The sequence below is a fragment of the Erinaceus europaeus genome, chromosome 12 (assembly GCF_950295315.1).
Source record: "Erinaceus europaeus chromosome 12, mEriEur2.1, whole genome shotgun sequence".
Taxonomy (NCBI): domain Eukaryota; kingdom Metazoa; phylum Chordata; class Mammalia; order Eulipotyphla; family Erinaceidae; genus Erinaceus; species Erinaceus europaeus.
In genome coordinates this window covers 5,217,233-5,244,881 of record NC_080173.1, presented here as the reverse complement: position 1 = coordinate 5,244,881, position 27,649 = coordinate 5,217,233, and the positions used below count along the sequence as shown (strand labels likewise).

The window sequence follows — 27,649 nt, the reverse complement described above, 5'->3', positions numbered from 1 at the left end:
CACGGTGCCCTGGGCCTCTGTCCCCTCCCCACCTCCCCTCTTTCTTAAAAAAAATTATTTATTTTATTTTAATAAGAGAGAGAGTTACAGAGAGAAATTCCAGAGCCCTGCTTAGCTCTGACTTATGGTGTTGGGGATCGAACCTGGGACTTTGGAGCCTCAGGCATGAAAGTCTTTTGCATAACCATTATGCTGTCCCCCCTACACCCTGCCTTGGTCTGTCCACCTCTATCTGAATGGAAAAGTGGCCTGGAGTGGTGAACCTATTCACACATGAACCACTGCCCCCCCCACACACACACACACAAGAAAACAAAGAAAAAGAATCTGTTTCCTGTTTATTGTTTTATGTCCTATATACTGTAGGATCACAGATACATTAGGGAAGAGGGTGATGATGAGAGAGGAGAGGCCGAAAGAAGGGTCACTGGGAAGGTCTGCTGTGGAACGCTGGTCCCGGGACTCACCTCCTTGTGGAGCACTGGATTGGGGCTGGAGGTGGAGACCAAGGGTCGTTTCCTAGCCTCAAATATGAAGCGTTTACCAAGCTGCCTCTTGAGCTCAGGTCCACGGGCTTTGGCCGGGTGGGATCCATAGCACTCCTAGTTCTCCCCCACCACTGAAGGGGGAGGCTGTCTGTCTGCACAGGGTTTCCTGCACATAGCAGCAGGGCTGACTGTGGGGAACATTGCCTCATCTGTTGACCTCCCGCCGCCTCAGTGCAGGCTGTCTTGGCTTCCTGTGTGCTGACAGCCAGCTGTGGTAACCACCCTCCAAGTGTGTATCAGGAACTCCGTCAGCAGCGGCTCTGGGGACCATCCTGGGGTCGAATGACCTTCTGCGACTTGAAGAATCAGCGAACAAATGCATGAATGGACACAGAGCCTGGGAATCCTAACCTGAGCAGAGGTGGAAAGGCTGGTTTGGAAGGCAGGTCCCTGAGAGAGGAAGTGCTGAGACTCTTGGAGATGCTGAGAGGAGGAGCCTGGGGGTGGAGGAGCCTGAGGAGCCGCTGGCCTCTCTGAGGCCACTGAGGGAAGCAGGCGGCAGCAGCTGGCTCACCCGGCAGGATAACAAAGCCTGAGGGCTTGGCCTGCGGTGCGGCAGGAGCACGAGGGCAGCGGAATTAATATCAGAGTGCAGGGAGTCCGGTGGTAGCACAGCGGGTTAAGGGCACATGGCGTGAAGCGCAAGGACCAGCAGGGATCCCGGTTCGAGCCCCCGGCTCCCCACCTGCAGGGAGTCGCTTCACAGGCGGTGAATCAGGTCTGCAGGTGTCTGTCTTTCTCTCCCCCTCTCCGTCTTCCCTTCCTCTCTCCATTTGTCTCTGTCTTATCCAACAACAATGCCAGCAATAACAATAGCAACAATAATAATGATAACAATTACCACAATAAACAACAAGGGTAACAAAGGGGAAAAATGGCCTCCAGGAGCAGTGGATTTGTAGTGCAGTCACCAAGCCCCAGCGATAATCCCAGAGGCAAAAAATACATATTATCAGAGTGCGGATCAAGTCAAAGGAGGACATGTTCAAGCCTCAAGCCCTGAACTGCACCCAAGTCGTTGACCACAGCAGTGTGGGGGAGAGCAGGCGGGGACTGTGGGCTGCAGAGTCTGAGTGTGCGGTGACATGTGATTTCCCCGTGAGGACATGAAAGCACATATGTGTGTCCCAGTGTGTGATTCCGTATGAAAGTGGGCGCACATTCCTGAGGGTGTGAGCTGTGTAAGCGTGTAAGGGTGTATGTATGTTAGCGTGTGTGTGAATGAGTCTAGCTAGGTCTGTGGAACTGAGTGGGCCAACATGTGAACATATGTTTGTGTGTGTGTGTAAGCCTATGTGCACATGTGAGTTGTGAGTGTGTGCTTGTATGTGAATGTATGTTTTCGGTTATGATGGAGGAACTTTGTTGTTTTTTTAAAAATATGTATTTAGTTATTATTGGATAGAGACAGAGAAAAATTGAGAGGGGAGTGGGAGACAGAGAGGGAGAGAGATGAAGAGACACCTGCAGCCCTGCTTCACCACTCCTGAGGCTTCCCCCCTGCAGGTGGGGACCAAGGGCTTGAACCTGGGTCCTTGAGCACTGTAATGATCAAGGTGCTTAACCAGGTGCACCACTGCCTGGCCCTTGATGGAGGAACTTAAAAAAAAATTCTTATTATCTCTATTTATTTATTGGTTAGAGATAGTTAGAAATTGAGAGGAAAGAGGGAGATACGAAGAGAGACAGAGAGACACCTGCAGCCCTACTTCACCACTTGTGAAGCTTTCCTCCTGCAGGTGGGGACCAGGGCCTCAAATCTGGGATCTTGTGCACTGTAGTATATGTGCTCAACCAGGTGTGCTGCCACACACACGTACACACACACACACACACACACACACACACACTATGTACATCTGTCAGTTCATTCATCCATGTTAAGTTGTTGGGAAGCTGTGAGGGTCCAGCAGCCCCCACCCCCAATATGCTATAAAGTTCATGAACTTGTTCAGCAGGTCTTCCATGCCCTCAGATCTCCCTGCAGGCCTGTTTCAGCTCTGTCACGTAACTGGTAGAGACTAGAGACTCTTCATGCAGTGATCCTTACTTGGTTGTTTTTATCCCATTCAGCCAGGAATGAACAATGTGTTGGACTATGGCCTGGATCGAGTGACCAATCCAAATGAAGTTCAGGTAAACCAGGTAGGTCTCTGCTTCATACTTTGGCAGGACCTTGGCCAGACTCTTAGGCCAGAATGGTATCCACAGTCTGTCTGTATCCATTGGGGCGAGGGTCTCTGCCCTTTAAGGCCACCAGAGAGAGGAGGCATAGGTTCTGTGATGTCAGGGTTGGAGGGTGGGGTGGCCATGGTAGAGGTTCTGGGCCAAATATATTGGAACGTTACTGAGCACAATTCTGAGCCGATGGGACCTAGGTGGTTTGTTTTCAAACTTGTTTGAGTCATGTCCTCCTTTGAAAATCTTATTGCAGTTGTGAATCCACCCCAAGATACTTTGCACACACTTGCAGTCAATTCCCAGACCCCTTGAAAACTTATAGATCCCCCCCCCCCAGGCTCAAAACGCTGGAGCCAACTTTGAATTTAAACATTAATCCAGACAGCAGAGTCTGAAGTGCCCCATTTTTCTTTTGCATCTCATTGGAGTGGGATTTTTGCAAAGAATGGCTTTCTTTCTTTCTTTCTTTCTTTCTTTCTTTCTTTCTTTCTTTCTTTCTTTCTTTTTTTATTGTTTATTTATTGCCACTAATGTTATTGCTGGGTTTTGGTGGCTGTACAATGACTCCACCATTTCTGTTGACCTTTTTTCTCACATTTTCTTTCTTTTCTGAGGACTAGAGAGGAAAGAGAGAAAGAGAGAGAGAGGGAGAAGGGGAGGGAGAGGGAGAGGAGAGGGAGAGAAGAGAGACATAGGTAGGGACAGAGGCCTCTAGCCCGGGTCCTTGAGTTTGGTAACTGGTGCTTGACCAGCTATGTCACAGCCCAGCCCACCTCCACTTTTTGTTTTAAAAGACTCTTTTCCCAAATAGACCAATATTTGACGGCCAAATCCCTATGGTGATGTTTTTTTTTTTTAAATTTAAAAACCAGTGAGCATCTAGGCTAGGATTTCTCAATTGTGACAGTATATGCTTTGGACTTGCCTGAGCGCCAAAGGTTATTTATCAGCATCCTTGGCCCCTGTGCACAAAATGCTACTTAAACTTGGTGCCTCTCTCTGCCTTTTCCCTGTCCTGATTGCCAGTGTGCGTCCCAGGACAACATCGCCCAGGCTAAGCACCACTGATTTTTCCTAAGACAGCTTAAAGCTCACTTGATGGGAATAAGATGACTTCTTAGCTTTCTGTCTGGTGATGCTTTGGGGAAGTCAGGGTTCGGGGCCTGTTAGGCTGGGTGTGTCCTTTATAAGTCTCAGTGGTACCTCGGACGCCTGCATCAGGGTAACTGTGAGGGCAGATTCCCCAGCAGAGCATGAAACAAGGACACACACTGTGTGGAGAGGGCCCTCAGGTCTCCAGGGGACTCCGTGGGTGGGACCATTAACTTCCTTGTCCACACCTTGTCAAAGTCACACACCACACAGCAGCCTTTCGGGCTTCTCCGCCTCCTCTCCTCAGATAACAGATCATTGCGGAGGCCTTGGAAGCTTGGTTACCATGGAAACAGAATCATTAAGGAAAACCCTGAACTTGGCTGGAAGATTGGCTTCTTTTTAAAAAAACGGATAACTGACAGCTCCGGGAACCTTCTGGGTGGAGAAAGGGAGGGGCCAGCTATGAAGAGCATCACTTAGCGTGATCAAAGTCTGCCAGGACTTTGCTCGCCTGAGTATGTGGTGGCTCTGGCGGGGAGACTTAACGTCAGTACTGACTGGGCAGCTGAGTCAGCAACGGCTGTACCCGGGGTGCTGTGATGGGGGTACTGAGGGGTGCAGTCGGTCCCCTCCTCACTGTGGGAGCATCTGCAGGGCTCATTGCTGGTCGGGCAGGGCAGGGAGCATGCCCCTGGCTTTTCAAGACCCATTTCTTGCCAACTGCCCATGGCACTCTCTTTTTTAAAAAATAGTTTTTATTTATTTTTATTATTAGATACAGACAGAGAGAAATTGAGAGGGGGAAGAGAGAGAGACAGACACCTGCAGCCCTGCTTCACCACTCGTAAAGCTTTTCCCCCTGCAGGTGGAGACTGGGGACTTGAACCTGGGTCCTTGCCCACTATAACGTGTGTGCTTAACCAGGTGTGCCACCGCCTGCCCCCCCCCCCCCAGCGATACTCTCAATGTGGACATGGAGGGAGCTGCGCAATGTTGATGCCTGCTGTTTGGCTCGGCGCGGCTGTGGTTCTTTGTTGTTGACTCTCATCTTCTCTGTCTCTCTCCGCCAGCTCTCTTTCTCCTGTCTGTGCTCTCTGTTGGCTGTGGAGTGCTGAGAAGACTCAAGAATCATAATCCACTTGCCAGTTGAGGCCCTGAACCAGCCCCAGGGTGTCACTCAGCTGCAGTTGGTAGAACGGGGTCTGGTGCTGGGTTTTTCTCTGCAACATTTCCCACACTTTGAAGTAGTGTCTCCTGTTCATCCTTGCTTGTCTGCCCTGAGAAGAGAAGGTTCTAAGAACCAGAGATGGGACTGGAAAGATAGCACAGTGTTCAAGGTTCACTTCCCAATGCCATCATAAGCCAGAGCTGAATAGTGCTCTGTTGAAAAGTGGGGTGGGGGGGGGCATAAGATATCAGCCAGAGACCTTGGAGCTGAAGTTCCCAGTTCTGTCTCACTTTATTTTATTTATTTAGCCTCCAGGGTTACCTTTGGGGCTCGGTGCCTGCACTACGAATCCACTGCTCCTGTGGCCATTTTTTTCCATTTTTTTGGATAAGACAGAGAGAAATCGGGGTGGGGGAAAGAGAGAGGGAGAGAGAAAGATAGAGACCTGCAGACCTGCTTCACTGCTTGCGAGGTGACCCTCCTGCAGGTGGGCAGCTGGGGGCTCGAACTGGTTTCCTTGCACTTCGCACTATGTGTGCTTAACCCGCTGTGCTCCTTGCCCGCCCCCCCCCCCTTTTGTCTCACTTTCGGGAACTGGTGCTGCCTTAAAGTAAGAGACCACTCTGAGAATGAACAAATCCATAAAAGAAATCTGTTTTCCTTAAGTGGAGACAAATAACCCCAGAGTGCTAAGCGTGAGAAAGGTGGCTAAGTTGGCAGGTTTGAGGTTATAGATGCCAACTATGGAAGCCTAATGGCCTCTGTTCAGAATGGCTGCCCAGCCCTGGGCAGAAGCTAGGGGTCAGCCTGAGCACCTGCCCTCTCTCAGACCCGATACCTGGAGACACAGCTCTCCCATCTTCACTATTTCAGGGAGAATTTGGCTTGCTTAGGAGGAGGCTGACTGTGGACCAACCACTAGCCAGTCAGAAGCCTTGACAGTTATCACGGCCACTTGGTGACAACTTGCTGGTACCCACTGGGAGACTAAATGCTGTTGTATGAGTCAAAGCTCAGCAGACTCTCCCCAAAAGGCCATGAGGTGATGAACATCTGGATTTCAGAGCTGAGGAGAGAAGTGGACAGTGTAGGTGACTCGGCCACCACACTCAGTTTGGAATTGGTGAGACCAGGATTTGAACCTCAACTGATGGACGCCAAGCCCACTCCCTTCTCTGCCTGCTGGGAGTCTCGTGTCCGTTACGTGACTCCTAGAAGCTGCGGTGGTTCCATTAACTCCTCCCGGTAACTTGGTCAGAGAAGGAGCCAAAAAGAAACAGGATTTGAGCAGTTTGCCCAAAATGACCTGAAAAGAAGTCAAATTTAGGTCTTCCTAGTTCTAGAACACTTGCTTCCTGCTGACACCTCCCCCCATCCTGCTCCCCCAGCTACACTTTGGGGCCTGTCCCCAGAGACAGTGCCATGGCAGGTGACCTGTGCACCGGCCCCTGGTCCCAAAGTCAAGGAGACTTGGCCTGCTCTAGTGCTTTGCTGTCACCATCTTCACGTTCATCACACTGATTTTTGGGAAGCAGAAGGCCTCGTGTTTTTCATTTTGTGTTGAGCCCTAAAAGTTACATTGTCAGGGGGCTGGGTGGTAGCACAGTGGGCTATGCACTCATGGTGCAAAGCGTAAGGATCCTGGTTCGAGTGAGCCCTGGGCTCCCCACTTGCAGGGGGATCGATTTGCAAGCAGTGAAGGTTTGCTGGTGTCTATCTTTCTCTCCTCCTCTCTGTCTTCCCCTCCTCTTTTGGTTTCTCTCTGTCCTATCCGACAACAACAGCTGTAACAACCACAAGGGCAACAACAAGGGCAACAAAATGGGAAAAATAGCCCCCAAGAGCAGTAGATTCGTAGTGCAGGCACCCAGCACCAGCAATAACCCTGGAAGCAAAAAAAAAAAAAAAAGGTTTTTTTAAAAAAAAGTTACATCGTCAATTCTGCCTCTACTGGACCAGGAAGTGCCTGGCAGGACAGATATTTCAGATGATCACAACCTTGAACTCTTGTCTGTGGGCACAGCTGCCTCCCTTGTTTTTTCCTGTCTGTTTTGCACGAAGCACTTCTGTTCCTGGATTTCCTGGTTTCCAGTGTTTGATCCTTTCTCTGGTCTCGGTGTCTGTGCTGCCTGATTTTTCACCATTTTCCTTGCTTGACCTGCCTGCCCATTACCTCTGTGTCTGGACAGGCGCCTTCCTGCCTGCCTCTCTCTCCCTGGCCATCTCCCTCCTGGCCCACACAAGGTCATCGTAGCAGGCCCTTGACCCCTCTGCTCTGTGACAGTCAGTCGCCTGCAGTCTTCAGTCAGGTTGCAGGACCAGCTTGCAGGCTACAGCACTGTGTAAACAAGTTCTAGATGTCTCCCTATTTGGGCAACTCTGCAAGTGAAAAAAATAATAAGTCAGAATTCCAAGAATGCCAAACATTTGAAGATTCCTTGAGCAGACACTATTCCTGCTGTAGTAGAATGTGTCCCTCAGATGAGGAAAGAATAAAGACATGACCTAGGGAGTCGGGCTGTAGCGCAGCGGGTTAAGCGCAGGTGGCGCAAAGCACAAGGACCGGCATAAGGATCCCGGTTTGAACCCCGGCTCCCCACCTGCAGGGGAGTCGCTTCACAGGCGGTGAAGCAGGTCTGCAGGTGTCTGTCTTTCTCTCCTCCTCTCTGTCTTCCCCTCCTCTCTCCATTTCTCTCTGTCCTATCTAACAACAACAACAATAATAACTACAACAATAAAAAAAAAACAAAAAAACAAGGGCAACAAAAGGGAATAAATAAATACAATAAATATAAAAAAATTAAAAAAAAAAAAAAAAGACATGACCTCACTCTAGGAGAAAGCTGAGGAAGCAGGGAATTTATGTATGAACTACAGGGTTAAAAAGTGTTACTGATTTTATCTTGAGGTGGTTGTCTTTGAGTGCCTAGAAATCTGCTTGTTTTTCTTCATAGCTTCAATGTTCTCAAAATGAATGTTTCTATGGCCTTATAGCATACGAGTAGTATATGTAGGACATATATTATATATATATATATTAATTTGAATTTCAGATACACAATTATATGAGTATAATTTTATTTATTTGGCAGAGAAATTGAGAAGGAAGGGGAGAGTAGAAGAGAGAGAGACACCAGCAGCTTTGCTTCACTGCTTGTGAAGCTTCCCCCCTGCATGTGCCCAGCCCCCCTTTTTGTGATGTCTGTGAATGATCCTAGGGCGTCATGATGTCTGTCAGTCACTTTACCGTTAGGCAACATTCTCAGCCCAACAGTGAACAGCTTTCCATTAGCACAGTGCAACTATGTCCTAAGTATTGCACAAGCACCCCCAGCCTAGATGGTATCAGTGCTAGTTCATGGCAGCAGATACCAGTGCTAATCAATCACTCCTGTATGTTGACTGTCGACTCTATGTCCGTCCCTTCTGTCTTTTATCTCATTGAATCCCCATTTTTACATAAGAAAACAGAAGCTCTGAGATGCTAGGCAACTCATCCAAAGCCATGTGACCAATAAGTGTCAGAACCAGGGTTTTGACCTTGGCCTGAACCTTCAGTTCTTACTGACTGCGCTAACGGGGCAGTTTATAATCGGTTCCAAAGCCCCCCTACCTCTTCTCCGCAGCCCTCTCGATACAACACCCTTTCTGTCAGAAAAGTCTGGAACCAGGGGCCGGGCGGTGGTGCACTCGGTTAAGCACACATATCACTATGTGCAAGGACCGGGGTTAGAACCCTGGCTCCACACCTGAAGGGCGTCTTGCAGGTGTCTGTCTTTCTCTGCCCCTCTCTATCTCCCCTCTTTTTTTATTGTTGTAGTTATTATTGTTGTTGTTATTGATGTCGTCGTCGTTGATGGATAGGACAGAGAGAAATGGAGAGAGGAGGGGAAGACAGGGGGGAAGAGAAAGACAGACACCTGCAGACCTGCTTCACCGCCTGTGAAGCGACTCCCCTGCAGGTGGGGAGCCGGTTTTTCTTACCAGAATCCTTATGCCAGCCCTTGCGCTTTGCGCCACCTGCCTTCCCTCCCCTCTTAATTTCTCTCTGTCCTGTCAAATAAAAATAGAAAGAAAAAAAATGGAGACAATAGTCACTGGGAGCGGTGGATTCATAGTACAGGAACAGAGCCCCAGCCATAAGCCTGGTGGCAAAAGAAAAAGAAAGAAAAGAAGAGAAAAGAATCTAGAAACCCCTTTCCTCATGCTGCTTCACATTACCCTCCAAAAAAGACTCTCAAAGACGCTGGTTCTAAGGACAGATACTTTTAAAAAGAGCTAGTAAGGAACACTAAAATCTTTGTGAAGAAGTGGAGGCCCACAGGATGAGGTGGGAACACCTCAGACTCAGCTCAGTCTGCGGCAGCTGGACTCTCACAAGTAAGCTAACAAGAACTCGGGGGCCTGCTATGACGTACCGAGTGGATGTCAACAACATTCGGATAAACCGAATTGCCTTTTGAAATACAGTGGGAGATTATTCTCTTCTGGAAAGGAAAGATACACTGCAGTTTAGACCAGAGTGTTCTTGGAGATCACGGGGTCTGAGACTTGAGAGTAGCAGGGACCTTGTGATGGCCACAGAACTGTGGTTGACAGGAAGTTTCATGGCGTGAGGTGCCTGTGACTGACGCTGGCTGCTGGGCGCAGACCTAGTGTGATTAGGATCTTTATTGTCATTAGTGGTTTTCTCCCCAGCTTTGCTTAGCTGTTAGTGACATACAGCTTAGGTAAGTGGCAGGTACATAATTTGATGATTAGAGACACGTATTGCAAAACGATGACCACAGTGAGGCTCGTAAGCCCCTTGTCCGCGCGCCTAATTAAGATTTGTGCGTGTGTGTCTGTATGGTGACAACATTTAGGGTCTGCTTTCTCCATCACTTTTAAGCATCTACTACGGTGTTGCTAATCATACAGTCACCACTCTGTGCGTTAGATTCCCCTGATCTTCATCTAATCACCAGGACTTTGTTTTTCCCTTACGAGTGTTGATTAAATAGTTACTTCCTGTGTTTGTGTTTCGGTTTGTGCTAAGGGCTTAGCTCTCTCTGTTTTCTTTTCAGCTAAAGGGCTGCACAGAGCTGCTCCCTTCTGTACCATTCTCAGCTTCAAGTCAAAGGACTGAGGAAAGGAACAGGCTCTTCTTTTTTTTAAAAGATTTAAAAAAACATTTATTTATTTATTTTCCCTTTTGTTGTCATTGTTGTTTTTCATTGTTGTTGTAGTTATTGTTGTTGATATTGATGTCGTCGCTGTTGGACAGGACAGAGAGAAATGGAGAGAGGAGGGGAAGACAGAGAGGGGGAGAGAAAGATAGACACCTGCAGACCTGCTTCACCGCCTGTGAAGCAACTCCCCTGCAGGTGGGGAGTGGGGGCTGGAACTGGGATCCTTAGGCTGGTCCTTGTGCTTCGTGCCACGAGCACTTAACCCGCTGCGCTACTGCCTGGCTCCCCACAAGCTCTTTTCTTAAAAAGAACAAAATGAAACTGAAGCGTGATCGCATCTGTCAGTGTGTGGACTTCAGGGGAGCCTTGTTGCAAGCCCACACTCTGGTCCCCTTCTGCCAGAACCCTTACCTGTGGTCACCTCTAAGCATTATTGGTTAATCTAGTTCACCTGGATTTTTCCCCTCTCTATGCCACACAGGAGTGAAACCGTTTGGTATCTATCTTTCTCCCACTGGCTTATTTCACTTTGTGTTATACCTTTGAGGTCCATCCTTATTGTTGCAAATGGTAGTTTTCTTTCTTCACTTTGCTTCTTTCTTTCTTTCTTTTTTTTTTTTTTTTTGCCTCCAAAGTTATCACTGGGGCTTAGTGCTGGCACTACGAATCCACTGCTCATCATGGCCATTTTTTTTCTATTTTATTGGCTAGGACAGAGATAAATTGAGAGAGGAGGGAGAATAGAGAGAAAGAGACACCTGCAGACCTGCTTTACCGCTTATGGAGAAGTCCCCTTGCAGGTGGGGATCTGGGGCTTGAACCCAGATCTTTGGGTCCCAGCACTTAGTACTATGTGCATTTAACTGGGTGCACCATTGCCCGGCCCCTGAGGATTTTATTTCTCTTTTTAAGAAGTGGGCTGTCTTCTGTGTCTCAGATCACTCAGTTCTTCAAAGGGCAGACTGAGCTTTGAGTCTTGCCTCTGCCAATTATCAACCAGGTGCCTCTGAGAAAGTTGCCCATTAACTCTAACAAAGATCTGTAGGGGCCGGGTGGTGGTGCAGCGGGTTAAACGCACATGGCAAGAAGCACAAGGACCAACATAAGGATCCTGGTTCGAGCCCCCAGCTCCCCCCCTGTGGGGGGTTGCTTCACAAGCGGTGAAGCAGGTCTGCAGGTGTCTGTCTTTCTCCCTACCTCTCTGTCTTCCCCTCCTCGCTCCATTTCTCTATCCTATCCAACGATAGCAATAACAACAACAATAATAACCACAGCAATGACAAAAAAAAAAAACAAGGGCTACAAAAGGGAAAAAAATGGCTTCCAGGAAGAGTGGATTCATGATGCAGGCACAAGCCCCAGCAATAAGCCTGGAGGCAAAAAAAAAAAATGTCTGTAGCCTCTTGAAACCTGGATATCCTCAGTTGAAAATCAGATCGATCAAACTTCCCACTTAAACATGTAAGGGCTCAGAGAGCTAGGAATTGCTTTGCACTAGTTGCTAGCTGGTTTTTATTATGCCAAAAATACAGTTTCCTCTTTGACCAGAAGACACAGGACACAGATCGAGATTCTATTTTAGTAATCCACTTCAGAAAGACTCTAACAGATGAATCTGGTTGTGTTCGATCTGCACTGTAAATCCGCTCTGGTCTCAGGTCTTTTCCTGCCTTAAATGTGTGTCCTCTAAAACAGTGCCTTATCCAGGGAGAGAATGGGATCAGATCATCGGTGTGGTTGGGCATATAGATCACTTCTTGGGGAGTGTTTTCAAATCTTTAAGTGGGAAAAAATATAATATCTTGCTAAGCTTAGAACACAGCTCTGTTTTCTGAGCCTGAGTATACTGTGAGCAACATTTTATTTGATATTTGTTGAGTGTTTGCATTGCACCGGGCATCATGCCAGGGAAGGCAGATGTGGTCTTCCTTCTCCTAATGGTGTTCAGTGAGTGGTAGGTAGATTAAGAGACACAAGAGCAAAGGTATAGTTATGGCTGAGCGCTACGGAGGAGGGTTTGTGTGAGTCCCACAGGGAGGCCTACCAGAGCTTTGCTTTTCTTTGTATTTAAAAAAAATTTTTGGGGAAGCAATTACAGAAGCCAGACCCTCTACCTTCTGCAACCCTCAACGACCCTGGGTCCATGCTCCCAGAGGGCTAGAGAATGGGAAGGCTATCATGGGAGAGGGTGGGTTATGGGGATTGGGTGGTGGGAATTGTGTGGAGTTGTACCCCTCCTACCTTATGCTTTTGTTCACTAATCCTTTCTTAAATTAAAAATTTAAATAAAAAAAAATTTTTTATTTATAAAAAGGAAACATTGACTAAACCATAGGATAAGAGGGGTACAACTCCACACAATTCCCACCACCAGAACTCCATATCCCATCCCCTCCCCTGATAGCTTTCCTATTCTTTAACCCTCTGGGAGCATGGACCCAGCCAGGGTCATTGTGGGATGCAGAAGGTGGAAGGTCTGGCTTCTGTAATTGCTTCCCACTGAACATGAGCATTGACAGGTTGATCCATACTCCCAGCCTGCCTCTCTCTTTCCCTAGTGGGGAAGGGCTCTGGGGAAGCGGGGCTCCAGGACACATTGGTGGGGTTGTCTGTCCAGGGAGGTCTGGTCGGCATCATGCTAGCATCTGGAACCTGGTGGTTGACAAGAGAGTTAACATACAAAGCCAAACAAATTGTTGACCAGTCATGGACCTAAAGACTGGAATAGTTCAGATGAAGAGTTGGGGGTGTCCTCCATTTAAATTTTAGATAGCTAGTAGCCATATTTTAGTTATATTCCAAAGGGCCTGTGGCTATACTAGTTCTGAGATACCTCCTCTACTCCCATTTCCTGGCAAAAGCAATTACATAAAAGCAATCTTGGGGGCCTGGCGGTAGTGCACGAGGTTAAGTGCACATAGTGCAAAGTGCAAGGACCGGCAAGGATCCCGGTTCGAGCCTCCGGCTCCCCCACCTGCAAGGGAGTCACTTCACAGGCGGTGAAGCAGGTCTGCCGGTGTCTGTCTTTCTCTCCCCCTCTCTGTCTTCCCCTCCTCTCTCCATTTCTCTCTGTCCTATCCAACAACAGCAATAACAACAGTAATAACAGCAGCAACGGCAATGGAAAAAATTGCCACCAGGATCAGTGGATTCATAGTGCAGGCACTGGGTTCCAGCGAAAACCCTGGAGGCAAAAAAAAAAAAAATCTAGGGAGCTGGGTGGTAGCACACCGGATTAAGCGCAAGGACCCTCGTAGGGATCCCAGTTCAAGCCCCCACCTGCAGGGGGTCGCTTTGCGAGTGGTGAAGCAGGTCTTCAGGTGTCTGTCTTTCTCTCCTCCTCTGTCTTCCCCTCCTCTCTCCATTTCTCTCTGTCCTATCCAACAACAACAGCTATGACAATAGCTATGACAATAGTAACAACTACAACAAGTGCAGCAACGGGGGCAACAAGGTGGGGAGGGTGGCCTCCAGGAGCAGTGGATTCCTAGTGCAGGCACCGAGCCCAAGCGATAACCCCAGAGGCAAAAAAACAAAAAAGCATAAAAAAGCAATCTAGTAAAGCTAAGTATGGACTACAAATATGTGGCTTCCAGACTGAACCTGCCACCTTCATCCCCTGTCAATAGTGCAGGGCTAGTGCTGATTCAGCTAACTGGTCAAGGGAAACTGAATTCTGCTGGGACTTCTGCCTCTATTCTAAGTGAAAACAGAGCTGGTTTGAGCAAGCTGGATGTCAGCTGTCAGCAGTGAAGATGCTTACACTAAAGCACAAGCAGCACCTGGACACAACCCATCAAGCAAGACAGAGACTGGAATGACCAACCGCGTCAAGCGAACCAAGGAAGCGAGCTAGATAGTAAATTTTAGTCAGAGGCCGTCTTCTGTGGTTTGTTTCCAAGAGCTCCTAAAAGTCTAAATAAGGAGCTCCTCTCCGAACCAGCCTTTCTCTGCCGTAACTTAAACAGCCAGGGAGAGAATGTTCTGTAGCTCATCCCCAGGGTAGATTTTGTTTCAGTGGCTTCAGAGAGAGAATGGGGCCTGGCGTGATCTTTCACAGAGAGCCGTCCAGCTCTAGGCCTGGGCTTTCAGTGGATAACGGTGCCCAGCTGTTGAATCTTGTGCCTTATTTATACAATGTGACCTGCACTCCAACCCACTGTGGTAACAAAGACGTGACTCTCGCTCATTCATTCCAAACTCTCTTCTATGGGGGAAGAAATATTCAGGCTTCCTGATAGTTTCTCCATCTTATCTCTCATTCTTTTTTTTTTTTTTAATGTTCTTATCTAAGTAAGTAATTTTTTTACCAAAGCACTGCTCAACTCTGGCTTATAGTGAGTGGTGACCTCCAAGCCCCAGGCCTAAAAATCTGTGACAACCCCCACTGTGACATCCCTGGCTCTCCCTCACTCCTTTTAAAATGGCTCTGTGAATGGAAGTGGTCGCAAACTTAGCCTGGCTTTTAGGGGGGAGAGGCTAAAGTTACAGTGAGTATCCTAGCCCCTTCCTTCATCGGAGAGTTTAATCTATTTTTCCAGTGGCTGTATAGATTGGGGAGGAGGCCGTGGAGATGGGGAAATTCTATCTTTCATGCAGGAAAAAAAGAGGGAAATTCTCTTGTGACAGAAGATTTTTTGCTTTTATTTTTAGTTTTTAGTTTTTTGTCTCCAGGGTTATCACTGGGGCTCGGTGCCAGCACTAGGATCCACTGTACCTATTCTTTTTCCTTTTGTTGCCCTTGTTTGTCATTGTTGTTGCTATTACTGTAGTTGTTGTTGGCTAGGACAGAGAAAAATAGAGGAGGGGAAGACAGAGAGGGGGAGAGAAAGACAGACACCTGCAGACCTGCTTCACCGCCTGGGAAGCGACTCCCCTGCAGGTGGGGAGCCGGGGGCTCGAACCGGGATCCTTACGCCGGTCCTTGTGCTTCACACCATGTGCACTTAACCCGCTGCGCTACTGCCTGGCCCCCAATGAAAGATTTTTATTTCTCCAATGTTTATTTGACTGTTATGACTGAATGGCATCTGTGTAATGGTTTTTGCTTCTTTGTTTTTCCAGAAACAAACAATCACCGCTGTCAAGAAAGAGGTAATTGGTCTCTCAGTTCTGGAGACGGTTGGCTTTGACTCCTCAAGCAGATTATATGCACTTTGGCTTTATGCTGTGCGCTCAGCAGTGGAATGAAAACCATGTGTGATGTGCAAACCATTGTTCCCAAATTAAGGGATGACAAAGCAGCTTTTGTAAGCTCTGAGGGGGAGTAATCCTCTGGCCTGGGGTGTGGGCACACTCCCAGAAGGCATGTGGGAATACAGAGCTACTGAAGGTCTGCCTACTTAGCCCCTGCCCCTGCCCTTGACGCTACAGGGCCTTGAGCATCCGTCCAGGTGTCATACTGTCTGGATTGGCCAAGCTTGCTGGTGCCTTTCCCCAAACTAGCACGGAAGGCGTTAAGGAAGCCCTGAATTTGAAGTCGCCTGTCTGTGTGGCCTGAGCCCTGTTGGTACTGCGGTGGCTGGCCAGAGAGGCTGGGATGGAGGTACCGTGATAGATAAGTGACTTGGATTCTTTTTTTTTTTATTATTTTTTTTCTTTATTTATTGGATAGAGACAGTCAGAAAGTAAGAAGGAAGGGGGAAATAGAGAGGAAGAGAGACAGAGAGACACCTGCAGCCCTGCTTCACCGCTCGCAAAGCTTTCCCCCTGCAGGTGGGGACCTAGGGCTTTGCACACTGTAACATGTGCGCCACCACCCGGCCTCAGACTTCTGGTTTTGAAGCTGCTGTGTCAGTGCCAGTGTCAGTGACACCAAGTGTGGAGAGCTGGGTATGTTATTTTTTTTTTGCCTCCAGGGTTATTGCTGGGGCTCAGTGCCTGCACCATGAATCCACCGCTCCTGGAGGCCATTTCCCCCCCCTTTCGTTGCCCTTGTTGTTGTAGCCTTGTTGTGGTTATTATTGTTATTGTTGATGTCGTTCATTGTTGGATAGGACAGAGAGAAATGGAGAGAGGAGAGGAAGACAGAGGGGGAGAGAAAGATAGACACTTGCAGACCTGCTTCACCGCGTGTGAAGCGATTCCCCTGCAGGTGGGGAGCTGGGGACTCGAACCGGGATCCTTACACCGGTCCCTGTGTGTGCGCCATGTGCGCTTAACCCATTGTGCTACCGCCCGATCCCCAGAGCTGGGTATGTTCTAACACCTGTGTCTCTTGCAGATCATGTACTACCAACAGGCTTTAATGAGATCCACAGTGAAGTCCTCAGTGTCGCTGGGAGGGTATGTGTCTCACTTGCTAGCCTTGCTGAGGTTTGAGCAGTGGGGAGGCTGACCTTAAGGAGAGAACATTGGCTTAAGGCAGATTTGGCAAGTCTTGAGTTGACTTCAGATCCTACAGGACAGTGGAGGGGGTAGTTCCTAATTTTTCACTCAGTGGAGGGGTCTAGTTCTTAGGTTAGGCAAAACTAGGGAAGAGTGAGGGTCTTGACAAGTCTTTCTTGGAACCCAGGGATTTGTGAATGGGGAGGTGGGATGAGGCCAGTGTTCACAGAACAGGCCTTCTGAGGACCGCTGATCACCTGGGTCCCTATCATTGCTCACTGACATTTCTTATTTTTAATCTTTATTTATTTATTTTGAATAGAGACAGAGAGAAATTGTGAGGTGAGGGGGAAATAGTGCAGGAGAGAGACAGAGAGACACTTGCAGACCTGCTTCACCACTCATGAAGCTTTCCCCCTGTGGGTGGGGATCAGGGGCTTGAACCCAGATCCTTGCGCACTGTAATGTGTGCGCTTAACCAGGTGCGCCACTGCCTAGCTCCCGACATTTTTCTTTTCTTTTTCTTTGTTATTTTTAACCAGAGCACTGCTCAGCTCTGGCTTATGGCGGTGTAGGGGGATTGAACTTGGGACTTCGGAGCCTCAGGCATGAGAGTCTGTTTGCAGAACCATTATGCTATCTACCCCTGCCCCTCAGTGAATTTTTTAGGGACATGTGGGCTCCATTTATGGGCTTGATGTCCTGTTAAAATGCCTATTGTTGTGAGTTAGGCGGTAGCGCAGTGTGTTAAGCGCAGGTGGCACAAAGCGCAAGTACCGACGTAAGGATCCTGGTTGGAGCCTCCAGCTCCTTACTTGCAGGGGAGTCACTTCACAGGCGGTGAAGCAGGTCTGCAGGTGTCTGTCTTTCTCTCTCCCTCTGTCTTCCCCATCTCTCTCCATTTCTCTCTGTCCTATCCAACAGTGATGACATCAATAATAACAACAACAGTAAAACAACAAGGGCAATAAAAGGGAATTATTTTTTTTTTAAATGCCCATTGTTAGTCTCTGGATGGTGACAGAATTAGGATCAATGGGAAATTCATGTTTGAGTCATTGAATATTTAGGGATGTTGGTTCAGTTTTCCCAAGGATGTTATTTGGGAGAAAAAGGATTAGCTGACCCATCAAAACAAGCAGTTGTCCATTTGAAACATGGACTTCGTTTTAGGAACGCCTCCTTTCTACTTCGGAGACTTTCCTACACACGTGACAAAGTATGTAACTTATTCATATGGGCTCATAAGTGGACAAGTTATCCATCCTGTTTACATAAAATGCAAGTAGTGACTGAGGCTGAAGGTGTTGGATTCTGCCTGTACTTTCTCCTCATATAAGTAGGGGCTAGGCTCTGGCAAAGTTCTTTTTTTTTAAAAAATGTTTTTAAAAAAATTTATTTCATGAGCTAGACAGACAGACAGACACACGTACACACACACACACACACACACACACACACACACACACGGGGGAGAGGGAGAGGGAGAGGGAGTCCAGCCAGAGTGTCACACTAGTACATTTGGTGTCAAAGATGAAACTCTAGACCTCATGCCTGCAATTCTAGCATTATCCCCCAGCACAGCCTCCCAGACCACTCTTGTAACAATCTTTACTTATCCTTTTACATTTTCCCAAATCTCAAGCTTGAAAAGAATACCACCTGCCCGAAAAAATGTTCCCTGATAGTTTCCAGTTTCTTTTGTCAGCTGCAACTGCACCCCAGTCACAGGTGAATGCCCGCACCTGGGCCTTTGGTGGGCTCTTTCGTTGGCTGTAGTGAGTGTCATCGTTCTGTGAGGATGTCAGACCCATTGACTCTGATGTGGAAATCCAGTTTCTGAAACCAAAGGGGAGGGACATTCAGGAAACTCCAAAGCGATCGGACGCTTCTCAGACCCACTTTCTGATGTGTATCAGTCTCAGTGTGTCCATCACCCTCATTTTGACATCATTAGTTCTGGGCTCCGTGGATCAGTTGGTTGCGTTTTCTTCTCTTCTTCCAGCTCTCTATTTTCCCCTTCCCTCTCAATTTCTCACTGTCTCTATCCAATAATAAATAAACAAAAAATATATTTTTAAAAAGAAGATCTAGCTCAGTTGAAAAGAATCTGCTCACGCCTCCCTTGGTGAGTGTGGGATTCGTACCCCTGGTTTGGACTCTCGGGTCTGAAGACCCTAGTCAGCATGCTGCCAGGGGGTGAACACTGGCAGAGCTACAGGACTCTCAGTGACTCGTGGCAGCTCTGTGCTTCCAAGACAGGCGTTTGAACGAGTGCAAACTGAGTCAGTGCTGATTCTTGAGAGCTCACAGAATGTAAAGAGGCTGCATTTTAATGTGGCAGGTACAGAGAAGCAACACAAGGCCTGGATGGGGAGGTGTTTCCTTACCTGAACAGAGTAGGGACAGACCCAGCGATCCTCGGAACTGCCGGAGTCTTTCCTTCTAGAAATAAGAGTAATAAGCCTGTAACTGAGTTGGCAGGGGAGAAGGACACCAGGCCGGTCAGTTTGCCTGAGGACTGATTTAGTCTCTGGGGTGTCGAACCTCTAGGAATCTGTTTTCCGATTGCTTTTCAGGATTGTCAGATACAGTGAGCAGTTCTCATCCAATGATGCCTTCATGTCAGGCTGCCTCCCCAGCAACCCCTGGATTACAGACGACACCCAGTTCTGGGATTTAAATGCCAAATTGTACGTATAAAAATGATATGTATTTTAAAGAAACAGCCTTTTGAGTTACCATGCAATTTGATTTAGTGGTTTTTTTTTTTTAAATGTACACATAGAATTGCACAAACACAGTTCTGAAATACTCACCCAAATAAGAAACCCTGTAACCTTTAGCAATGGCCCCCTTCTCACCTGCACACCCCTTTCAAAAAATTGATCCAGTCCCAGGCAACCACTAAGATACTGTCTCTATGGATCTGCCTGTTCTAGACATTTCATACAAATAGACTCACAATAGGGGGCCAGGCGGTAACGCAGTGGGTTAAGCGCACATGGCAAGAAGCGCAAGAATCAGTTAAGGATCCTGGTTCGAGCCCCCGGCTCCCCACCTGCAGGGGAGTCGCTTCCCAGGCGGTGAAGCAGGTCTGCAGGTGTCTGTCTTTCTCTCCCCCTCTCTGTCTTCCCCTCCTCTCTCCATTTCTCTCTGTCCTGTCCAACAACAATGACAGCAATAACAGCAACAATAATAACAACAACAATGAGAAACAACAAGGGCAACAAAAGGGAACAGGAGCAGTGGATTTGTAGTGTGGGCACTGAGCCCAGTGATAACCCTGCAGGGGAAAAAAAAGACTCATAACATGTGGTCTCATGATGAGTCCTTCTGTTTCCCCATTCAGAACAGCGCTGTAAGATTTCCCTGTCGCAGCGCATGATGATACTTCTCTTTTTTATGCGTATTGTGTGGCTGGCCAGAGGGCGTCTTGTTTGTCTGCATTGGGGTCCTTTCTGTCTTTGAGCCACTGGGAATGTTTGCCCAGGGGCTTCTGTGTGGACGTGTGTCTGCCTCTCTCCTGAGCAGACACAGGCGTGGAATTGCCAATCCCACCGTAACTCTGTGCTGACCAACACATTGTTTTCCAAAGGCCACTGTCTTTCGTGTTTTAGGTTGTGGATATTTTGTTAGAGTAAAACCAAGTTGCCGGGAGGGTGGACCCTAGACCTGCCCTGGCGGCGATGCCATTCTGTTTGCTCAGTTTGTGAATCTGTGTTTATACAGTTCCTAACTGTATAAACCTGTCATTTGGAAGAAGAAGGAATAAAAGCAGAAGTCGGGTGGAGAGCCCCAGCTAACAAAGGGAGGGAGGGAGAAGAGTCAGGAGTAAGTGTCAAGTTAGAGGGAAAGGGGGCGGAGGAGAGGGGAGACAGGGCTGGTATGACTTAGCAAGACTAGAGCTCAGGCCAGCCACAAAGCCACTGCCATCTGAGCCCCGAGGACACAGACTGTGCAGCCCTGCCAGTTAAGTGGGTAAGCGGGTAAGCGGGTATAGCTGGGTACCCTCTCCTCTGTCCCAGGGAGCCGGCTGTGAGTGGCAGAGGGACTGTGGGGGGGTATTTATCTGGTCTTTGGGGTCACTTGTCTACCAGCGTTAACTTCTTAGCCCCAAACCTTAGAACCATGTCCAGGCCAGTCCTCTTACATCTTGTGGGGGTTCTGGCTATAAGAATGGTCTTCTGAAGCCCAGCCTGTCAGAGCAGAGAGGTGGCCTGGGAGCAAGGGTGTGCAGAGGCCCCTCTCCACACTGGGAGAGGCAGGGCCATCTGGCAGGGCCTGGAGACGAGACTGGGCAGCTGCCAAAGATGAAGTGCAAGGCAGTGTGGAATTGGAGCTTGAGTTTTTGCTGAGAAAACAAGAAGAGTGACGTCTCCCGTTAGGGGCCATTCACTTGGGTGGGTGCCAAGTGAATTCCCCACTGAAAATAGAAAGACTCAGGGGCCGGGCAGTGGTCCACACTGTCAAGCACACACACTGCCAGGCCCAAGGAGCTTGGTTCAAGTCCTTGTTTCCCCACCTGCAGGGGAAGCTTCATGAACTGTGAAATAGTGCTGCAGGTGTCTCTGTCTCCCCCGCCCCTCCAAGCAGTTGTTAATATATTTCTTTGTGGTATCCTTACTGTTTGGATATTGTTCTTAGGGAAATCATCAATTTACTTGACGTGGGTTGATAGCTTAATGGTTATGCCAAGAGACTCTTTCCTGAGGCTCCAATATCTCAGGTTCAACACACACGACCATAAGGCAGAGCTGAGCAGTGTGCTCATAAAAAAAATAATAAATAAAGAATCAGTTTACTTGGCTGACCTTGATTCCCTGCGCACAGATTGTAACTGGTGGCATTCAGTGAGAAACAAAGCGTCACGAACATGAACATCTTTCTCTCTCAAGGCTTGATGGGGTCATGGAAGAGGCAGCTGAAGCCCCAGCTGTTTTCTGGGATGCCAGGATTCTGTCTGGGCTGAATGTCATGCCTGGAATCAGGGATCCCTTTTGAGACAGAGAAGTGGAGGGGCCTCACAGCCTAAAGGAAGGGCCGGGGCAGGTGCAGAGATGCCAAACAGATGCAGACACATCCAGGAAGAGCCTAAACTTGCCACTGTGTTCCCCTGGTGAATGAGTGGGTAGCTGTGTGGTGGGTGAGGGCGCGCAGGGTGGCGGTACAGCTTTTCTTCCTGGTTAGCTGTGGCACTGACCCGTCTCTGCCAGCCACGGAGGGGCATGTGCATCCTTTTGCCCTGGGTGTAGTGAGAGGCTCAGCACTTGGCCACCCTTGGCACTATTTCCCCCTCCAGGGGTATCGCTGGGGCTCAGGGCCGGCACTAGGAATCCAGCGCTCCTGGAGACCTTCTTCTTCTTCTTCTTTTTTCATTTTATTGGACAGGACAGAGAGAAATTGAACGAGAAGAGGGAGATAGAGAGAAAGAGAGACACCTGCAGACCTGCTTCACTACTTGTGAAGCGACCCCTCTGCAGGTGAGGAGCCGGGGCCTCGAACCGGAATCCTTGTGCCAGTCCTTGCGTTTCTTACTGTGTGTGCTTAGCCTGGCGCACCCCCCCCCACACACTTTTTTTTTCTTTTCCCCTCCAGGGTTACTGCTGGGCTCGGTGCCTGCACCATGAATCCACCGCTCCTGGAGGCCATTTTTTCCCCTTTTTGTTGCCCTTGTTGCTGTAGCCTTGTGGTTCTTCTTCGTCTAGCGTTTGCCCTTCTTCCATAGCCAGTCAACAGCGTCAGGTTGGGCCTGATGCAAAGCCTCGAGACCTCCTTTGAATCTGGAGAGGTGGCAGTCGTGGACTATGTGGGTCCGAGTCTGTCTGGAGCCGCAGGGGCAGTTGGGGTCGTCTCTGGCTTTATTGCCATTGTTGATGTTGCTCATTGTTGCATAAGACAGAGAGGGGGAGAGAAAGACAGACACCTGCAGACCTGCTTCACCGCCTGTGAAGTGACTCCCCTGCAGGTGGGGAGCCGGGGGCTCGAACTGGGATCCTTACGCCGGTCCCTGCGCTTTGCGCCACATGCGCTTGACCCGCTGCGCCACCGCCCGACCCCCTCACACACACACTTTTAAGGAGGCCAGCTCTCAGGTTTGAGGCCCAGGGACTTGTCACACACAGAGGCCACTCACTTATTTTTTCCACATGTGATGAGTTGGTTGTTCCTTTGTGTGCGGCTGAGGAGGGCTGGGGGGACTGGGTGCAGCTGTGGGTTGGAGGCGGGAGGGGGTTTCTGGAGCCCTCTCAGTCCCACCCCGTGCCCCCATCAGCTGTGACTGCTCCTCCGGGAGCCCACCTGCCTTGACACGTTTCCTGCTCTTTGCAGGGTGGAGATTCCAACCAAGATGCGCGTGGAACGCTGGGCCTTCAACTTCAGCGAGCTGATCCGAGACCCCAAGGGCCGACAGAGCTTCCAGTATTTTCTCAAGAAAGAATTCAGTGGTGGGTCTCTGCCTTCTCATGGAGGCTTTGTCTCCCTGTCAGTCAGGACTGCCTCTTGCAGTCATTTTTTTTTGGAGGCGGGGAGGGGGTGGTAATTTTGAAACAGGCTTTCCTGAGTCCTGGCTCCTGGAGGAGGTGTTTTTTTCAGTCATTTGAGGACAAAACCTTCAGAGCTTCCACATGTGATGAGTTGGTTGTTCCTTTGTGCGCGGCTGAGGAGCCCTGCCTCCCCGTCTGCTTCTCCCAGAGTCTGAGGGCTCCTCTGGGGCTTAATGGAAGGGGCGGAATACGTGTTCGATCCCACCTCAAGATGTCTTCTCATGGAAGGCACTTGCAACTTCTGAACTATGCTGAGAAACATTCTGGGGAGACCAAAGGTCGGCTAAGGATGTTTCCTATTGGATGTTTCCCAATTGGTGTGAGCTTTATTTACTTCCTTTAAAAAAGGGTTAGTTAATTAATTAATTAATTTATTGGATAGAGACAGCCAGAAATTGAGAGGGAAGGGGGAAATAGAGGAAGAGAGACAGATACCTGCGGCCCTGCTTCACCACTTGCAAAGCCTTCCCCCCTGCAGCTGGAGAGCAGAGGGGCCTGAACCCCAGTCCTTGTGTGCTGTAACATGTGCGCTCAACCAGGTGCGCCGCCACCCGGCTTCCTTAATTTACTTCCTCACCCCAGTTCTGGGGACCTTCAGGTGAGGACCTCACTATTCAAACACTGGCTACTTAAGACCCATTTCGCGGGCTGGGGTGAAGATTGGTTTGTGGTTTGCCCTTGAAAGTCCCATTGGATAGTAGTTAGTCTGTTTGCTTGGTGCATCACTTGACTGTAATCTGGGTCTTCGGAAACCCTCTTTCTAACCATACTAGTTGCCATGGTAAATACAAGATAGAAAAAAAAAAAAAAAGATGGAAAGGCAGAAATGTTCTTGGTGGGGGCCAAGAGCAAAAGGAGTGGATAGAGCGCCATCTAGCGGCCAAGCGAGCAACGACACTTGTCCCACCCACGCACTTCTTCTAGCGTTTGCCCTTCTTCCATAGCCAGTCAACAGCGTCAGGTTGAGCCTGATGTAAAGTTTCGAGACCTCCTTTGAATCTGGAGAGGTGGCAGTCGTTAACTATGTGGGTCATAGTCTGTCTGGAGCCGCAGGGGCAGTTCGGGTCGTCTCTGGCTCCCCAGCGATGGAGCATAGTGGCGCACCGGCCATGGCCTGTTCGATAGCGATTGAGGAGGGCCCGATCATAACGTGCCAGGTCAAAGCCGGGTTGACGCTCGCAGGGGTCTGTGATGAGGTGTTTGTTCTTGACCTCAGCTGACTGCCAACTCTGTTTCCAAGAGACTGGAACAGAGAAGTTCCGTGTAGGCGTAGGGGACCAGATTGGGTGACGAGACGTCAAGCGTTGGACAGGGTGGGCGAAGATATCCGCGTATATTGGCAGGTCCGGTGGAGTGTAGACGTGGGAAATGAACTTAGATGATGCCGCATCCCGACGAATATCTGGCGGGGCGATGTTGCTAAGAACTGGCAGCCATGGAACCGGGGTGGAACAGATGGTTCCAGAAATGATCCTCATGGAGGAATATAATTTGGAATCGACCAAGTGGACATGGGGGCTACGGAACCATCCTGGGGCACAGTATTCTGCAGTGGAATAGCATAATGCCAGAGAGGATGATCGCAGTGTGGAAGCGCTCACGCCCCATGAGGAGCTGGCCAGTCTTGCAATGATGTTATTCCTCGCGCCCACCTTTGCTGCAGTTTTTATGAGATGTTTGTGAAATGACAGAGTGCGATCGAGAGTAACGCCAAGATAGACTGGCTGGGCTTCATGCCGGATTCTCGTATCGCCAAGCTTCACATTAAGCTCACGCGAGGCCGAGGCATGGTGTAGATGGAAAACAGATGATACCGTTTTTGCAGTGCTAGGGATTAGTCGCCATTTTTTACAGTAATCAGATATCAGAGACATGTCTTTCGTGAGTGTTTCCTCGAGGATGTAGAACTTGGATGCCTGAGTTGCACAGCAGATGTCATCGGCGTAGATGAACTTCCTTGAAGAAGTTTCTGGGAGGTCATTGATGTAAATATTACGCACTTAGCAACAGTAAGAAGCCTTCAAGGAGCTCCCGGCTTCATTAAGTGAGTTCTTTGTGGAATTCCCCAAGGCTTCAGTTATGAACAGTGCTGATGAATTTAGCTAAAGGAGTTTTTTTAAAAAAAATATATTGATATACAATTCACATGCCATAAATATGTACTCTTGACAGTGTGCCATTCAGTGGCTTGTTTGCACCTTTTAGCTATTGTGACAGTTGCCCATTTAACCTAATTTTATTTTTTCCACTCAAGATTCTTAACCCAAAGCCATTAATTTTATTTATATGTTTTATTTTTTGATGGTCAAGGCGGTCTGCATTGCCCTTCTTGCAAGAGGGCTCGATGCCGCTGGAGACCATGCAGGCCTGTTGACTGAAGTCTGAGAACAGCCTGCTTACCATTCCCGCTGGAGAGGAAGACCCACAGAGAGTCACGGCACAGACACCAGCTAGCAGAGAATTATGCAGCCTTTCTTGGCTTGAAGTACTTGGGAGCTTTTTGAAAAACAAACAACAACAACAAACAACAAACAACAACAACAAAAACTGGAAGAAGGGATTCTTACTCTTTACTGTCCGTACTCTGTGATTCAAACACACATGTACACACATGTACACAGTGCACGTATGCAGAGAGATCACTGTATGCACACACACTAGACACAGGCATGGACACACACACACACACACAACTCTCCCACTGCTACGACCAGCTTTATTATTTTTTTTCCATGTAAAAACTGTCATTTAGGGGCGGGGGTAGATAGCATAATGGCATAATGGTTATGCAAAAAAAACTCTCATGCCTGAGGCTCCAAAGTCCCAGGTTCAGTCCCCCATACCACCATAAGCCAGAGCTGATCAGTGCTCTGGTTAAAAAAAAAAAACACAAACAAGCAAAGAAGCAAAAAAACCCAAACTGTCATTTAGGATGGTTACCTATTATTCATACTACCTCTGGGTGCTGTGGAGAACTCCAGTGCATTTTTTATTTAGGTTTTTAAAATTTTCGTTTATTCAGTCAAAGAGAAAACACAATATTGAGTGCACTGATCATGTGAGGTGCTGAGTGTTGAACCAGGGGCTTCAAGTATGCAAAGCAGGCACTGAACTTGGAACCTCTAACCTGTAGGTTTTTCAAAAATATATATAAACTAGGGGCCAGGCAGTGGTGCACCTGATTAAGCATAAACATTACAATGCAGAAGGAGCCAGGTTCAAGGCTCTGGTTCCCATTTGCAGGGGGGAAGCTTCACAAGTTGTAAAGCAGGGCTGCAGGTATCTCTGTCTCTTTCCCTCTCTATCTCCATCTCCTTTCTCAGTTTCTATCTCTATCCACAAATAAAAAAAATATTTAATATATATATATATTAAATATATATATATTAATACTGTATTCACTGCCTTAAATGTTTAAGGACTTATGTAATTATATATATTTCATGTAAACTATTTTCTTATTAGTGATTTAATAATGATTAAGAAGATAGGATAAGTGGGGTACAATTCCACACAGTTCTCACCACCAGAGTTCCATATCCCATCCCCTCTATTAGAAGCTTCCCTAGTCTCTTTTTATTTTTATTTACTTATTCCCTCTTGTTGCCCTTGTTTTATTGTTGTAGTTATTGTTGTTATTGATGTCATCTTTGTTGGATAGGATGGACAGAAATAGAAAGAGGAGGGGAAGACAGAAAGGGGGAGAGAAAGACAGACACCTGCACACCTGCTTCACCGCCTGTGAAGCGACTCCCCTGCAGGCGGGGAGCCGGGGTTTCCCTAGTCTTTCTCCCTCTGGGATTGTGAACCAAAATTCTTTATGGGGTGCAGAAGGTGGAAGGCCTGGCTTCTGTACTTGCTTCTCCACTGGACATGGGCATTGGCAGGTGGATCCACACCCCTCCAGTCAAGGACAAGGAAGAATGTGACAGCTTTGGGGTGGGCGTGAGCTCTGTCCTCTTGGGAGAGAGCAGTGCTCAGAGTAGACGCCAGTGGCTGCAAATATGACAGGTGCCAATCTAGTCCCTTTCAAAGACCAACTCAGGAACACTCACTAAACGCTAGTCTGCCAGGCCTGGGAAGTGTGATGGGATTCTGTTCCCTTCCTCTTGAAATGTTTTCCAGCTCCATGACCTGCAGTTGTGAACAATAGTTCACCGAATTTTAACCCTAAGTAGTTGCCTTTTTTTTTTTTTTATAGTAAACAGATGGGAATCCTACAGGTCTGCTCCCTGGAGGTTGTTGGCACAGCAAAGCGGGAGGCAGACTAACTCGAAGTGAGGCACGTTAGGTGGTGGGTTTAGGAACCAAAGGGAAATAACATCCAGCAGTCAGGAACCAAGGCCTGGCCTTTTGGGTTGGCTGCTGTGGAGACGGGTTTGGCTTCCTGGGCTGCTTGCTCTGGAATTGTTGCACTGATGACATCCGCTACTTATCCATCTGAGAACTCAGTCTCTCCACCTTGTCTTACTGACACTGAGCTTGGCGGTGGGCTCTGGCCGACTGGATGTGCGTGGACACACTGTAAGGTGTCACTGAGCTTAACGTTTGAGACCATTGGGTGAGGTGGCCCACACCAAACTATGGAAGGGGCCTAGCTGTCACTTAAGAGCC

The 27,649-nt window shown here is 48.4% G+C and overlaps 1 protein-coding gene across 3 annotated transcripts in view; it reads left to right on the top strand.

Moving 5' to 3' along the window:
* The window catches only part of RGS9 (regulator of G protein signaling 9), an 87,091-nt gene that overhangs the window by 34,569 nt on the left and 24,873 nt on the right, over window positions 1–27,649 (top strand). The window contains exons 9-13 of one of the 3 annotated variants that reach the window (XM_007524324.3): window positions 2,622–2,684; window positions 15,228–15,257; window positions 16,387–16,448; window positions 19,070–19,183; window positions 22,821–22,936. In XM_007524324.3, coding sequence (XP_007524386.1) covers window positions 2,622–2,684; window positions 15,228–15,257; window positions 16,387–16,448; window positions 19,070–19,183; window positions 22,821–22,936 — 385 coding nt within the window. Of the gene's footprint in view, window positions 1–2,621; window positions 2,694–15,227; window positions 15,258–16,386; window positions 16,449–19,069; window positions 19,184–22,820; window positions 22,937–27,649 lie in introns of all 3 variants that reach the window. The other 2 variants (XM_007524319.3, XM_060202621.1) reach the window with 2 other exon arrangements.